At 37.7% G+C, this 13,562-nt stretch overlaps 1 protein-coding gene across 2 annotated transcripts in view; it reads left to right on the top strand.

Moving 5' to 3' along the window:
- LOC101890782 (uncharacterized) overlaps positions 1–11,685 on the top strand; it is a 51,828-nt gene extending 40,143 nt beyond the window's left edge. For both annotated transcript variants that reach the window (XM_059126050.1, XM_005187064.4), the window contains exon 2: positions 7,114–11,685. In XM_059126050.1, the coding sequence (XP_058982033.1) occupies positions 7,125–11,534 (4,410 nt within the window). In that variant the 5' untranslated portion in view covers positions 7,114–7,124 and the 3' untranslated portion in view covers positions 11,535–11,685. The remainder of the gene's footprint in view (positions 1–7,113) is intronic.
- Positions 11,686–13,562: the final 1,877 nt, after the last annotated feature.

The raw sequence follows: 13,562 nt of genomic DNA, 5'->3' as shown, positions 1-13,562 counted from the left end.
ATAGATGGCGTTGTACATATCTTTTGAAGTTTAAAAAATTTGCATGATATTCAGTCATATCTTGCAACCTCAATTTGGACGCTATTCTTTTTGTTGAATTCGAGATCATATCCTTTCATACCCAACAAAAGGCAAAAACAGAAAAAGAAAATAGCAACAGTGAATTATAGATGGTGTTGATACTGTCAAACTAAGATTTAAACAAAAAGTTCGGACCATTCTAAAACGAACTTTAAATCTTTCACCTGAGTCTGGAGGCTACTTCTTTAGTAGAAAAAATATAACTATGAGCAAATATGAAATATAGATGAGCAACAAACGATAAAAAAAACAAACTGTGTACAACAATTAAATACGATGGCGTTGAATTTATATTTTAAAGTTCGAACTGTTCCAAAACGAAGATTAAAAAAATGTCTACCAAGAATATGTGTCCAATTCCATTTGTAGAATTGGGGTACTGGATAATCCATACAAAAAAAAACGACAATAAAATATGTAGCTTACAATTAAATGTAGATGGCGTTGTTGCTGTTGAATCATTCTAACGCGATGTTCACAAAATAGGACAATTCTATTTTTAATTGAAAAAAAGTCATATCTCCATTCAAAAATTATAGGCTCATTCCATTATACGCAAAGCTCAAAGCTCTCTCTCTCTCTTTCAAAACTCTCTCTATCTCTCCGTTTTGAAGTAAGATTTTTTTAAACGAAATTCCCGAGACTTTTCGTCATATATTGCATCCGAACTTGTCTTCAATTCTATTTGTAGACTTAAGGTACTGGATCCACCATAACAAACAAACAACGTTATTGAGGTACGTCACCAACAGTGACATGTAGATGGCGTTGTTGCTGTTGAATCATTATAATCCTAAATTTATTCCATTTCATCCATTCATTTCCATCCATTCACTCTATTATGAATACTATGGCAGAATTTGGGTCCTGGGTAGACTATGCATAACATACGATAATAGAAAAACTATATGAAACATGGAATTATAGATGGCGCTGTTTCTTTCGAACTATTTTAAAAAGAAATTAAATAAACCTGTTTTCCTATTCCACTTTGATTTGAAAAATATCATATTTAGTGTTAAAATTTACCCCTTTCCGGATCTCGAATCAAGAAATCTATTTTCTGCATCTGCATCATGAACAATCAACGATATTGATAGTGACATGTAGATGGCGATGTTATTGTTGAATTATTCGAACCCTAAATTCATCTATTAATTTTGGGCCATTCACTACATTTTGAATGCTATAGCAGAATTCGGGTCCAGGGTCGAGTATGCATAACACGCAATAAAAAAAACTATATGAAACACGGAATTATAGATGGCGCTGTTTATTTCGTACTATTTTAAACGGAAATTCAATACATCCGTTTTCCTATTCCACTTTGATTTGAAAAATGTCATATTTAGTGTTAAAATTAACCCCACTCCGGATCTCGTATCAAGAAATCTATTTTCTGCATTTATTTTCAAAACATATCCTTTTCAAGTAATTTTTTGACTTTCCCACACCCACTGTCTTCGGCCAGAAATCTACAATTTCTGTGGTATGCTTGGTTTTCTTTTTCTTTCGTTTTTCTTAGACTCAAAAGTTTCTTAAGAATGAAATGTTTTTTTCCATCATCATCGTACAAGCAAGTCGTGTTACAGAATGAAAGTCACAGGCACACACACACACACCAACACAGACAAACCAGAGAAGGGAGTTAAAATGAAAGGCATTCTCGTTTGTTATGGGTGGAAGGTGGCTGGAGGCCAAGAGAACAGGGGGAAAAATTATAAGTTTTGTAAAAGACATCAAACTCAAGCCAAGTAACAGCGACGGCAACCAAAAAAAAAAAAAAAAGGAAGCCCACAGAGAACTCATAGAGTGCTCAAGGAATAAACAACAGGACATGTCTTTGGGCTGGTTGGGAGGGGGGCGGTTGAGATGGCAAGATGGGGGTACTGAGGCAGCATGTAAGAAATTACAACTGGACGCCAGTAGTTGGGTGGGGGGGGGAAGAGAAATGCTGTGTGAAGGGTGAGAGAAATGATGATAGGAAGTTTAAGTTTTCCATGAAAGAGTGTGTGTGTGTGTGGTAGATAGGCATGTGTGTCGTGTCGGCAGCAGCCATAGCCGTGGCAAGGACGATAAAGTCTACAACATTCTCAATTTTTGGTATGCCTTAAATCGGATGACTTTGTATAAAAATTCCCATTTTTGTCTTGGTTATTTTATTTCATTTATTTTCAGTTGCCACTGGTGTTGTTGTTGTCGGTTTTGGTGTTGCTCTTGCCTGCCACTACTTTCTCAGAATCCTGTATGCATGTTCCATATTGGGTGTGTGTGTGTGCGACTGTGTTTTGAGTTTGATGGTGGGGGCGTGAATATTATTGGTTGGCAGGCTGGCAGGCAGTCTCACTGACTAGCTGACTGCCTGTCTGTGTTGGTTTGTTTGTTTGCACGGCTAGGCCGCTTGATATTTTTTTTTCCTTTTAATTTTTATATTTTTGCTTTCTTACAATTTTCTGCTCATATTTCTTCTGTCCTCCCTCCCCTCCACAACAACTGTCATCTTAGCAACATTACTCGACAAATAAGGGTGAGGCATGCCAAAAACGAAGAAAAACCGAAAAATTATGTATAATGGAAAATTTCTTTTCAAAGAAATTTGCACAAAAATGAAAAACAAAAACAAAAAAAAACCTAAACAAAAATGAAATAAATTTTTGTGGTATGCAAGGATGTGCTGGCTGGCTGGCTGGAGTCAGGATGTATGTGGAATATAAAGGCGAACACACACAGAAGTATACAAACATATGAGCACGTGTAAAAGGATGTGTGTGTGTGTTTGAATGTAGTTTGCTCTGTGTGTGTTGGTGAGGGGTGTAGATTTATATACGTATAAAGTAACAAAAATACTTATTGTTTGCTTGGAAAAATTTCAATTTTTTTCTTAAGTTTGCCTCCAGCTCCTTTTTTCTTCTCTTCTTGCCATAGCCTTTCACTGGCTCAATTATAGTTAAACACACACACACACACAGACACAAACTTACTTTCATACCATTACAATATGAATTAAGGTTGTAAAAGTGTTACCAGGCAAAGGGAAACAAAATAAAACCCTTCGACCCCCCTCCGGCATAAGCCGAAAAAAAGTTGTTTGATATTACTCGGTATGTATGCCTGTGTTCAGATTATGATTAAAATAAGGATGGATGTGTGGGAGGTAGGGGGGGGGGTGATTCTGATATTTTATTTTGTGGGTGTAAGAATGTGTGTGAAGGCTGGGTGGAGGCGGCGGCGACGGCAGGGGAAGGGGGTTACAAGTGCCTGGTCTGTTGGTGTTTGGAAAAGCTTATTATAAAAAGTTTAATAATGAAATATATACCAATATATACAACGTACACACACACATACACCACCACCAACACCATCATACACATCAGTAAATATAAGCCGTGCAAAGGCACACACAGAGAAAAAAAAATTATGAAGAAAAAAAAGTAACACAAAATAAATTAGTCATGCGCAAAAAATCTCAATATTGGAAAATATTTTAATTAAACATTTTTATTAAATTGTTGTTCATCTCTTCCTGCCCCCCACCAACCAATTTTGGCATCGGGTTTTGTTTTTGTTCTCCATTTTCTTTTGGTATTGCTCCATTAGCTTGGTGGTGATGATGGCCGTTTCCAGTTGAATGCTTAAACATGTGCAGGGGAAAATTTGATAAAATATTTCATTAATGTTAACTACAACTATATATGTATTTTTTGTGAAAAAAAAATGCTAGCAAAAAAGTAAATATTTATAATAAAAAAATGTATAAATAATTACATTAATATGATTTTATATTAAAAAAAATATTTTTACAAGCTGCAAAAATCTGCAGTTTTTTTTAAATAAAATTCCAATACCCCGAGGAAGTGGGGGTCCCTTCAAAATGGAAAAATTTTAGACACATTCTTATCCAATTTAATATTTTATTCCATTTGTTTTAAAACAATTTTATTCAACGCATTTATAGGAATAACTTAAACTCTAATTTCATTCAAAAAACCCATAAATTTCTGATTATTTTTTTACGGTAAATAATAAGTATACAAATTTCTTTTGTTCAGAGACTAACAATGAAATTTGATCTAGAATATTTCTTCCTTTGAAACCTACCCCAAAAAATTAGGTTTTAATGGAGATTTTACCTTAGAATGGAAATGTGTTAAATTAGTTTTAAATAAACGTAAACACATAATTTTCAATTGCAATATATGCACTTCGAATGCAAGTTTCTTTAAAACTATTTATTTTAGATACATGGTTTATTCAGAGATTTATAAGGAAATTTTGCCTAAAATATTTTCTCTTTTGAAAATTTTCGCCTAAAACAAAATTTAATGTAACTTTCATGCGTCAATTCAAAAAAAAGGAAAAATGGATCAAAAATTTGAGAAATATTTTCGCGTTTTTTTGCCTACATTGATGCAACTATTTTCTTGATATATAATGAACATAGAGATTTATTTTCTGTGGTGACTTATAATGAAATTTGATCAAGAATATTTCTTCCTTTGGGATTTTCTCCAAAAAATTATGAACTAATCGAAATTTTGGCTCAGAATGGAAATCTCTTAAATTAGCCATAAAAACGTAACCATAGAATTTTCATATATAATACATATGAATGAGATTTTCATAGAAACTATTAAGCCTAGATCCATAGTTTATTCTGAGATTTGAAGTGAAATTTTGCCCAGAATATTTCTTCTTTTGACACTTTTCACCTAAAACAAAATTTAATCTAACTTTCATGCGTCAACTCAAAAAAAAATGCAAGGAAACGAGCCAGGAAAAATTTTTCAAAAAATTGAAAAATATTTTCGCGTTTTTTTTCCACATTGATACAACTGTTTTCTTGATATAATATGGACATAGAGATCTCTTTTCCATGGTGACTAATGGTGGAATTTGATGAAGAATATTTTTTTCCTTTGGGACTTTCTACAAAATTTGTTTTTTATAGAGATTTGGAATTAAAATGGAAACGTGTTAAATTATCTGTAAAAAATATGAACATATTTTTCATTTGCAATACAAAAAATTCAAATGAGTTTTTCGTAGAAACTATTAAGCCTAGATGTATATTTTGTTCTGAGATTTATAATGCAATTTTCCAAAGAATATTTCTTCTTTTGGCACTTTTTGCGTAGAACGTAAGTTTATATTACTTTCACGCCTCAATTCGAAAAATGGGCGAGAAAAATGTATCAAAAAATTGAGAAATATTTTCGCGTTTTCTGCCAAACTTTGATGCAACTATTTTCTGGATATACAATAAACATAGAAATTTATTTTCTGTGGCGACTTATAGTGAAATTTGATGAAGAATATTTTTTCCTTTGAGACTTTCGCCAAAAAATTAAGTTTTTATAAAGATATTGACTTAGAATGGAAACGTGTTAATTTTCCTGTAAAAACTCATGAATTCCACTTGTAATATATAAATTTCGAATGAATTTTTCTTAAAATCTATTATACCTAGATGTATGGTATATCCTGAGGTTTATAGTGAAATTTTGTGTAGAATATTTCGTCCTTTGACATTTTTCACCTACAATTAAATTTTATGTTACTTTCATGACTCAACTCGAAAAATGGGAGAAGAAAAATTTATCAAAAATTAAAAAATATTTTAAATTTTTTTTGCAACATTAATGCACATATTTTCTTGATATATAATGGAAATAGAGATTTCTTGTCTTTGATAACTTATAGTGAAATTTGATGAATATTTTTTTCCTTCCTTAATACCTTCCCCAATAATTGAAGTATTAAGGGAGATTTTTGTCTTACAATGGAAATGTGCTTAATTTCGTGTAAAAACGCATAAATTCCACTTGTAATATATAAATTTCGAATGAATTTTTCTTAAAATCTATTATACCTAGATGTATGATATATCCTGGGATTTATAGTGAAATTTTGTGTAAAATATCTCCTCCTTTGACATATTTTGCCTAGAATGAAATTTTATGTTACTTTCATGCATCAAATCGAAAAAAGACCGAATTAAAATGAGTATACATTTTTGTGTGTTTTGTTTTCATTATTGATACAAATATTATCCTGATATATAGGGACCTAGTGATTTCTTTTCTTTGTTGACTTATAGTGAAATTTGATGAAGAATAATTTTGTCTTTAACGTCATCCTTCTAAAATGATTTCTGACAGGAGAATTTGGCCTAAACTCTCATTAAGTACATACTGGTTAAAAAAATGTTTTTGTCATGGAAGTTATTTTTAAAATAACTTCTGGGGAGAATATCCCAGACAAAAAACAAGAGAACTGATGAGGATTGGTGGCTCTTTCCGAAACCTAGGTATTACCCCCTGGTGAACATTACCATCGTTCTCCACTAATAAACAAACTTTGTTTTTATAAAAACAACAATAAAGGTATTAAGTCTGACAATTTTGCAACAACAAAAGTACTGCTTTAACCCTAAAATGTATTTTTAATACTTACGAATTCCTGGTTTTTAGGTAAGGTTTAGAGTTTTCCTGTATTCTGGAACCTATAGTGGAATTTCTCGACGAATAATTTGGTAGAATATTTTAATATGCTATGATACCATTTAAAGGATTTTTTGTACCATTTTTGAAAAAAGTACCAAAAAGACCTCTTTGATGAATCGCTTGGGGGTTAAAGTTCTACACCGAAATAATCCTCACATTGTTATCCTTAATATTGCTGAAGACACCATATACCTAAAATGCATGGTTTCCAAGGAATTGAATTTCGAAAATTTCAAAACATGTGAAGGGATTTGAGTTTTTGTCAATAATTTTCTATTGATTTAAGTATGATTTGGATAAAAAAAAATTATCCGGATTTATGAATAGATAATTAAACCAATCCACTTTTTATTTCCAATTATGGAAACTCAAATTTTAGCTGCATGATTTAAGCATGTCCCATTCAACTATATATCCAATTAAAATTATATATCCCACATAACCATATTTAGAAAATTTACATTTTCAAAATTTAAATCCAATTTTTTTAATAATTTTAAAAAATTTTCCCCTTTCCTCCACCTTCCAGTAATACCAAAAATGGCCGCTTCTATATACGCAACCCCACCGCCCGATTTAAGTAGTGAAGATACAGCTCTGTCCGATGTATCCAATACTTCATCAACAAATGCCACCACTCACAACACAACAGCACACCATCACACCACACCATCGAACAAGGCCAGTCAACACAAGACCCCAGCAGTTGCAACAACTACAACGACGGCGGAAACAACAGCAATAACCGTGTCTTCATCCTCAACGGTGTCTTCGAATTTGTCTCCATCGCCAACATCATCGCTGTCAGCATCAAATCAATTTCTGGGTGTTAGTAAAACAAACAACAACAACAACAACACAATGACAAATACCTGTGAAACAAAATCAGCGCCAAATGTGAGCAGCAGTAGCAGCAACAATAACAACAACAACAAAACGAAACGGACAATTGCTGATGTGTTTAAGGACAAGAATATTTCATCGTCATCAGCATCATCAGTGGCAGCCACCACAATAGCAACAACACCAACCACACACCACATTAGTTCTTCCAGTTATACAGGTGATGGTGAAGCCTTGCTAACCAACGGCCCCGACAATGGAGCTGCCATGGCCGCTGTTGCTGCCGCCGCCACTGCAGCCATGCAAATGCAATATTTGGAAGCCCTCAACGATGCTGCCAAAAAGAGACGCAAACAACACAATCCCACACGTATGGATGAGGAGAAATCCCCGGAAAACTCTATTCCCGAAATCAAACGAGAGCAAAGCTCACCGCTTGGCCAAGATCCCGATTATGAGGAGAGATTTTCGAAAATGTTTTTACCCAAATCTATGGAACATTTAAAGGAGACATTTGAAATGTTGCAACAGCAGAAGCAACATGACAACATATCAAACTCATTGCACAACATGGCTGAAGCCAAGGACAACCAATCGACCAACCCCCACATGTCCTTGGAGAACGATAACGGCAACTATGCTCAGAATCCATATCATACTTTTTGCAAAGAATGTGGAGAGAATTTTGAAAATGAATTCAAGCTAAGTCTACACATGCTGCAGGAGCACAATGGCAGCGATGCGGGTGTCATGTCTCCTTTGGATATCCTGGCCTCGGTGAAGGTGAAAATGGAAAGGCCCGAAAACGATAGTCCCCAGGATCAAGCGATGATGGAGGCTGGAGAACAAACAAATCGAAATGAGAATGGTTCGAAGGATCAACAACAAGAGCATCAGCAGCAGCAGCAACAACAACAACCTTGGTTAAGGCAAGCACAAATACCTCCCTTGGGTTTCCCCTTTCCACCTGAGGCGGCAGCAGCAGCTGCCCTTCAAGCTGGTGGTTATTTGCCGTTACTGGCTGTGCCTGGTTTTCCCGGCGTCGATGGTCTACAACGGCCCCCAATGAGGATCTTCAATCCCGAGGCATTTTGTGAGCTATGCAACAAGGAGTTCTGCAACAAATATTTCCTTAAAACCCACAAGGCCAACAAACATGGCATCTACGATCCAGTGGGTGAGAGTGGCTCCAGTGCTGCTTCTACTGTTGCAGGCCAACAAAGCCAGACCCTAAATGCCATGAATCAAATGTTTCAATTGCAAATGCAGCAACAGCAACAACATTTGCAGCAGCAACATCAAATGCAAATGGAATTGGCCGCCGCCCAACAGCAACAGCAGCAGCAACAACAACAGCAAATTTCCCAAAACAAACATTCAAATGAGGCCAAGCGCAAAGACACCGACGACAAGGCCACCGGGCAGGGATCTTCAACGGTTTATTGTGATATTTGCTCAAAACGTTTCACCAACATTTTTGCCATGCGTCGTCATCGCGCCAAGGTACACGAACAGAATACGAGTGCCAACACCACCACTGCCATCACTTCACAACGCAACAACAGTCCCACAAACACCTTGGAGGCACCCACCAATTCCAATGACATGCAGGCCGCCAAACAATTTCAAATGCCCGATGGCTTTCGCCAGGATTTTGGCCTGGAACAGGAAGAGGTCTCATTTACACCTCAGCCCCGCAAACTGTCACCCCAGTCCCAGCAACAGGCGAGAGATGCCAATTTCGCCCACGACAAATTGAAGCGTTTGGGGGTTATGAACCCCGAAGCCTTCTGTGAGCTGTGCTGCAAGGAGTACTGCAACAAATATTTTCTGCGCACCCACAAATGGAAGCGCCATGGGATTTTCATACCCCCCGAGGATAATGAGAGTCTAGCTAAAATCCCCGGCAATTGGCCATTCATGAACATGCCAGCTGTAAATCTCATGATGGCAAGCCAGCGCATGATATCACCGGGTGGCAACAGCGAAGAGGTCGAACACCAGCAACAACCCAGCAAACGTATTAAATTGGAAAAACCGGATGCGTCGGAGGCTGATGGCGAAAATATGGCCACGGATGCGAACAACGATGAAAATCAAGAGAATCGCAATGAAAATAATCAGAACAATCAAAATTTGAGCGTACCATCAACTCCGGAACCGCAAAAGCCCCAGACAGCCAGTCCAGAGACGGTCATGGGTTTGCAGAACCTACAGAAATTGCAGTCCATGATTCAACAGCTCAACGATTTGAGTGGCAAAAGGCCGGTGGCTTGTCATTTGTGTGGCCGGGAAATGGAGAACCAGTATGCCTTGCAGGCCCACATAATGTCCGAGCACAGTGGCGGCGCCATGGAAGGTATGCCCGGCTTACCCACCTTCCCACCCCAGTTTCTGTTGCAACACCAGCAGCATCAACAGGCCATGTTGAAACAATCACCACCTGGCGGTTCACCGGGAGCTTTGTTGCCACCCCTCATGGCAGCAGGCATGGGCGCCCTGAGCGGAGAATTACGTTGCACACCCTGCGATCGTGAGTTCTCCAATTTGCCAGAATTTCAAAAACATATCACCGAAGTTCATTTGTTGGGCAACAGCAGCGGCGCCAGCAAAGGTAGCCCAATGCGTGAGGGCTTTGTGACACCCGATCGACCGGTTAATAGTTCGGCTACACTGGCCGCAGCTGCGGGCACTAGGCCTCCATACACGCTGACCCCCACCAGCAGCTACTGTGAGATCTGCAACAAAGAGTTGTGCAACAAATATTTCATGAAAACCCACATGCAGCGCATGCATGGCATTGAAATTGAAAATGGCGCCCAAATCGGTGGAGTGGTGTGCAATATCTGCAACAAGGAGCTGTGCAGTAAATATTTCCTCAGAGTACACAAACACAATACCCACGGCATTATTGATGATGGGGCACCATTGCCACAGCCGCGACAAAACGGCATTGCTGCAGAAGCCAGCCAACAGCAACAATCTGGTGCCCTAGAACCAGCAGAGGGTATCAATAGCAGAACTCTCAATGTGAGTCCCTTTGGCAGCAACAGTTCCGATGTGAAAACCGAATCCGCAGGATCTACAAGCTACAGCGACAATTGTCCGCTATGCAGTAAACGTTTCCGCAGCCCCAAATGGCTGCGTTCGCATTTGCTCAACGACCACGGAGCCAGTGGCATGGAAAAACTACGAGAATTGGAACAACAATTCGGCAGCTTCGGCAGCAAATCATCAAGTCCCACACTGAAAATACCAAATGGCTCAAGCTCAGCCGGCTCGAATTCCAATGCCGGCACACCCAACACCCATCCGAATGTCCCCTCGCCGGCACAATTGGCTCAGGCATTACAGAATCTGAATGCCCAGCAATTGTTGCAGCATGGGATGGCCAAACCCCAAATGCCCTATAAAATGGAAAGAAACCTATCATCACCACCGCGACCCAAGGAGTATCAGTGTTCGTTGTGTTCCTTTACCACTCCATATTATGCGTTCCTTTTCATACACGAGCGCACGCATTCCATAATGAATGCCGGAAATGGAGGCGGTGGTGAGGAACATCAGGATCAGGAAGATAAAGGTAAAGAAGAAGAAGAAGTGACACCCAGGCCAGAAGTTGATCATGAGGAGAGAGAAGAAGATGTGGAAGAGTGTGACAATTTCAACAAATCCCGAACCGGAACAACAACAATGGAGAATGAAACACAACCCACAAATTTGTCCATGCGTACACCCTCGCCCAAGGCCTCCTCCAGGTCGGGTTTAAAGGAACTACCCAGTTCCCCCTTGACACTTCAAATGCAGGATCATTCTATGCCGGAGGCTGAAGGCAATGTAACACCTCGACGTTTGTTGCAATCGGCTGCCTGCTCACCCATACAACAACAACAGCTTCAGTTGCAGGAAATGGCCGAACAATTTGGCAAAGCAGCTTGTTATGCTGTGCCACGTGAAATGGCCATGGACAAGGCTGGCCCCCAAATGCAGGCCTTCATCATTGAGGAGCAAACAGATAACAGGTTTGTGCCCGCAATTGTTTATTTACCCGTTAGGGAGCGTATAACCGGACCCATGAAGTTATCCTTTAATTTGACACCAGTTTAAAAAAAAGACGACAGCGGAATGTGTTTTTTTATTTGAATTATATTTTTTTGGGAGTAAACGATTCTCGAATCGAATTAGGTAAGAAAAGCAAGGTCACTGTTTAGGTAAAATAATTTTTTTCTCCTCGCCCCTTTCCCACAAAAACACAAAAAAAAAAAATAGGAAACTGAAAAAGACTGAAAGTTCTTAAGCGAAATAATTTACAGAAAACGCAAAATATCAAAAATAAACGCAATTTTTTTTAAGAGAGTCTCAATAGACATAAATTCAGGTCAGTGGCCCTGTTTTTTTTTACACACAAGGTAATTTTGTTTCAAATATTTCTTTCTTGTTTAAAAGTTTTAATTTGCCTTGTGTAAATGATACCTAAGGAGATTTATCAATGGAGGAATTAGTTTTATCAAAGAAACACAAAAAAGATTCGAAGCTTTGCTTGTCCTGTCAAATTTTCAAGGGAACTAGAGTTGGTCAGTTTTATTCACCAAATGGAACTATGTATCTTTTTCTTTTTCATTAGGAGGAACTAGTTCAATCATCTGGTTCGGGTATGAGTAAATGAATGAGAAAAGTAAAGGAATCAAAGAAACGGAAAAAGATAAGAGGATTTGCACAAACTAAGGGAAGTTGACGTACGAAATGGTGAAATATTGCTCTGAGAGTTCCATTGAACTTGTTCATTCCTAAACGTGAAAATTCTGAAAGAAACACAGAAGACAGAATTTAAGTTTAGCTAGTTCTCCGTATCATCTCAAAAAAGGGAGTTTAGGTGAAGGTACATAAGCAGCTTGGCATCATGGCTTGGCATATTAATGTCAAATTATTGGGAGAAACGACGTCAGGATTTGAGTGCGGCTCTGGCATCCCTTTATGATATGTTACAAAATATGCCATGCAAATTCTGAAAGAAACACGGGAGACAGAATTGAAGTTTAGCTAGTTTTCCGTATCATCTCAAAAAAGGGAGTCAAGGTGAAGGTTCATAAGCAGCTTGGCATCATGGCTTGGTATATTAATGTCAAATTATAGGGAGAAACGTCGGCAGGATTTGAGTGCGGCTCTGGCATCCCTTTATGTCACAAAATATGCCATGTAAAGTCTTCAAGCTGCTTATGTACTCTCGCCTTCAAAGTGAAAAGAAAAGAGTTAAAGCATTAATAAATTTAGAAGAAGAAACACGTTTACCCTATCAACTTGTGGGGAGGTAGAGCTAGACAAATTCACCAAACGGAACCATTTTTCCTCAGTTATTTCCTATGTGAAAGCAAATGATTTAACAAAAATTCCTCTCTTGGTTCGAACATTAGAAACGAAACACAGAGCGAAACTTGAAAGTAAAAAGACCAGGAAAATACTAAGAGGATTTAGATAAATAAATGTCTAACGAAATTTCTGGATACTGGTTCTGTTGAATTTTTTCATTCCGGAAGAACTAAATTCGGAAAACAAACAGAGAACATAACTCAGGCTTAGTGCTGGTCTGAATATATAAAGAGTTCTTGTTTGATTGCCAGTTTGTGTAAGACAAGAATTATTCAATGGTGTTTACTAAGTGGAACCAACTATTTTGACCCTCCAGTTTGTTTAACTAGTTCTTAGTTCCTTCTCAACTACATCTTTGTTCTATCTCAAAAAAAGAAGTACTGGTAAAATTAAACTTGTCAAAGAACTAATACATTCTAGAAAAGCAATCCACAAAGAAATGTTTTTCGCTGTAGGAAACTAGAGCGGGGCTTTTGTATTCACCAAACGGAACGAGCTTTTTCCATTATTTTCTCATGTGGAACTTGTTCAATCTTTTGGTTGCTTGGTTCCAGTATATGAACCAAAAAACAGAGTGAAGTTAAGAAATAAAGGAACTATAAGAGCACGAAAATATAAAATTATGTATAAAGGAAAGATCCGAAAGTTCTGTGGGACTTGTTCATTCAGGAACATAATTTTCTGAAAGTCACGAAGGGAACAGAACTCAAGTTTAGCACTGATATTGAACTAGTTCTTTGTTCTTTTTCAAAAAAGGAGTGACAAATA

This window comes from Musca domestica, unplaced genomic scaffold (assembly GCF_030504385.1).
Source record: "Musca domestica strain aabys unplaced genomic scaffold, Musca_domestica.polishedcontigs.V.1.1 36, whole genome shotgun sequence".
NCBI lineage: Eukaryota > Metazoa > Arthropoda > Insecta > Diptera > Muscidae > Musca > Musca domestica.
Note: the sequence above shows the minus strand (reverse complement) of the source record. Positions and strands in the feature narration are given on the sequence as shown.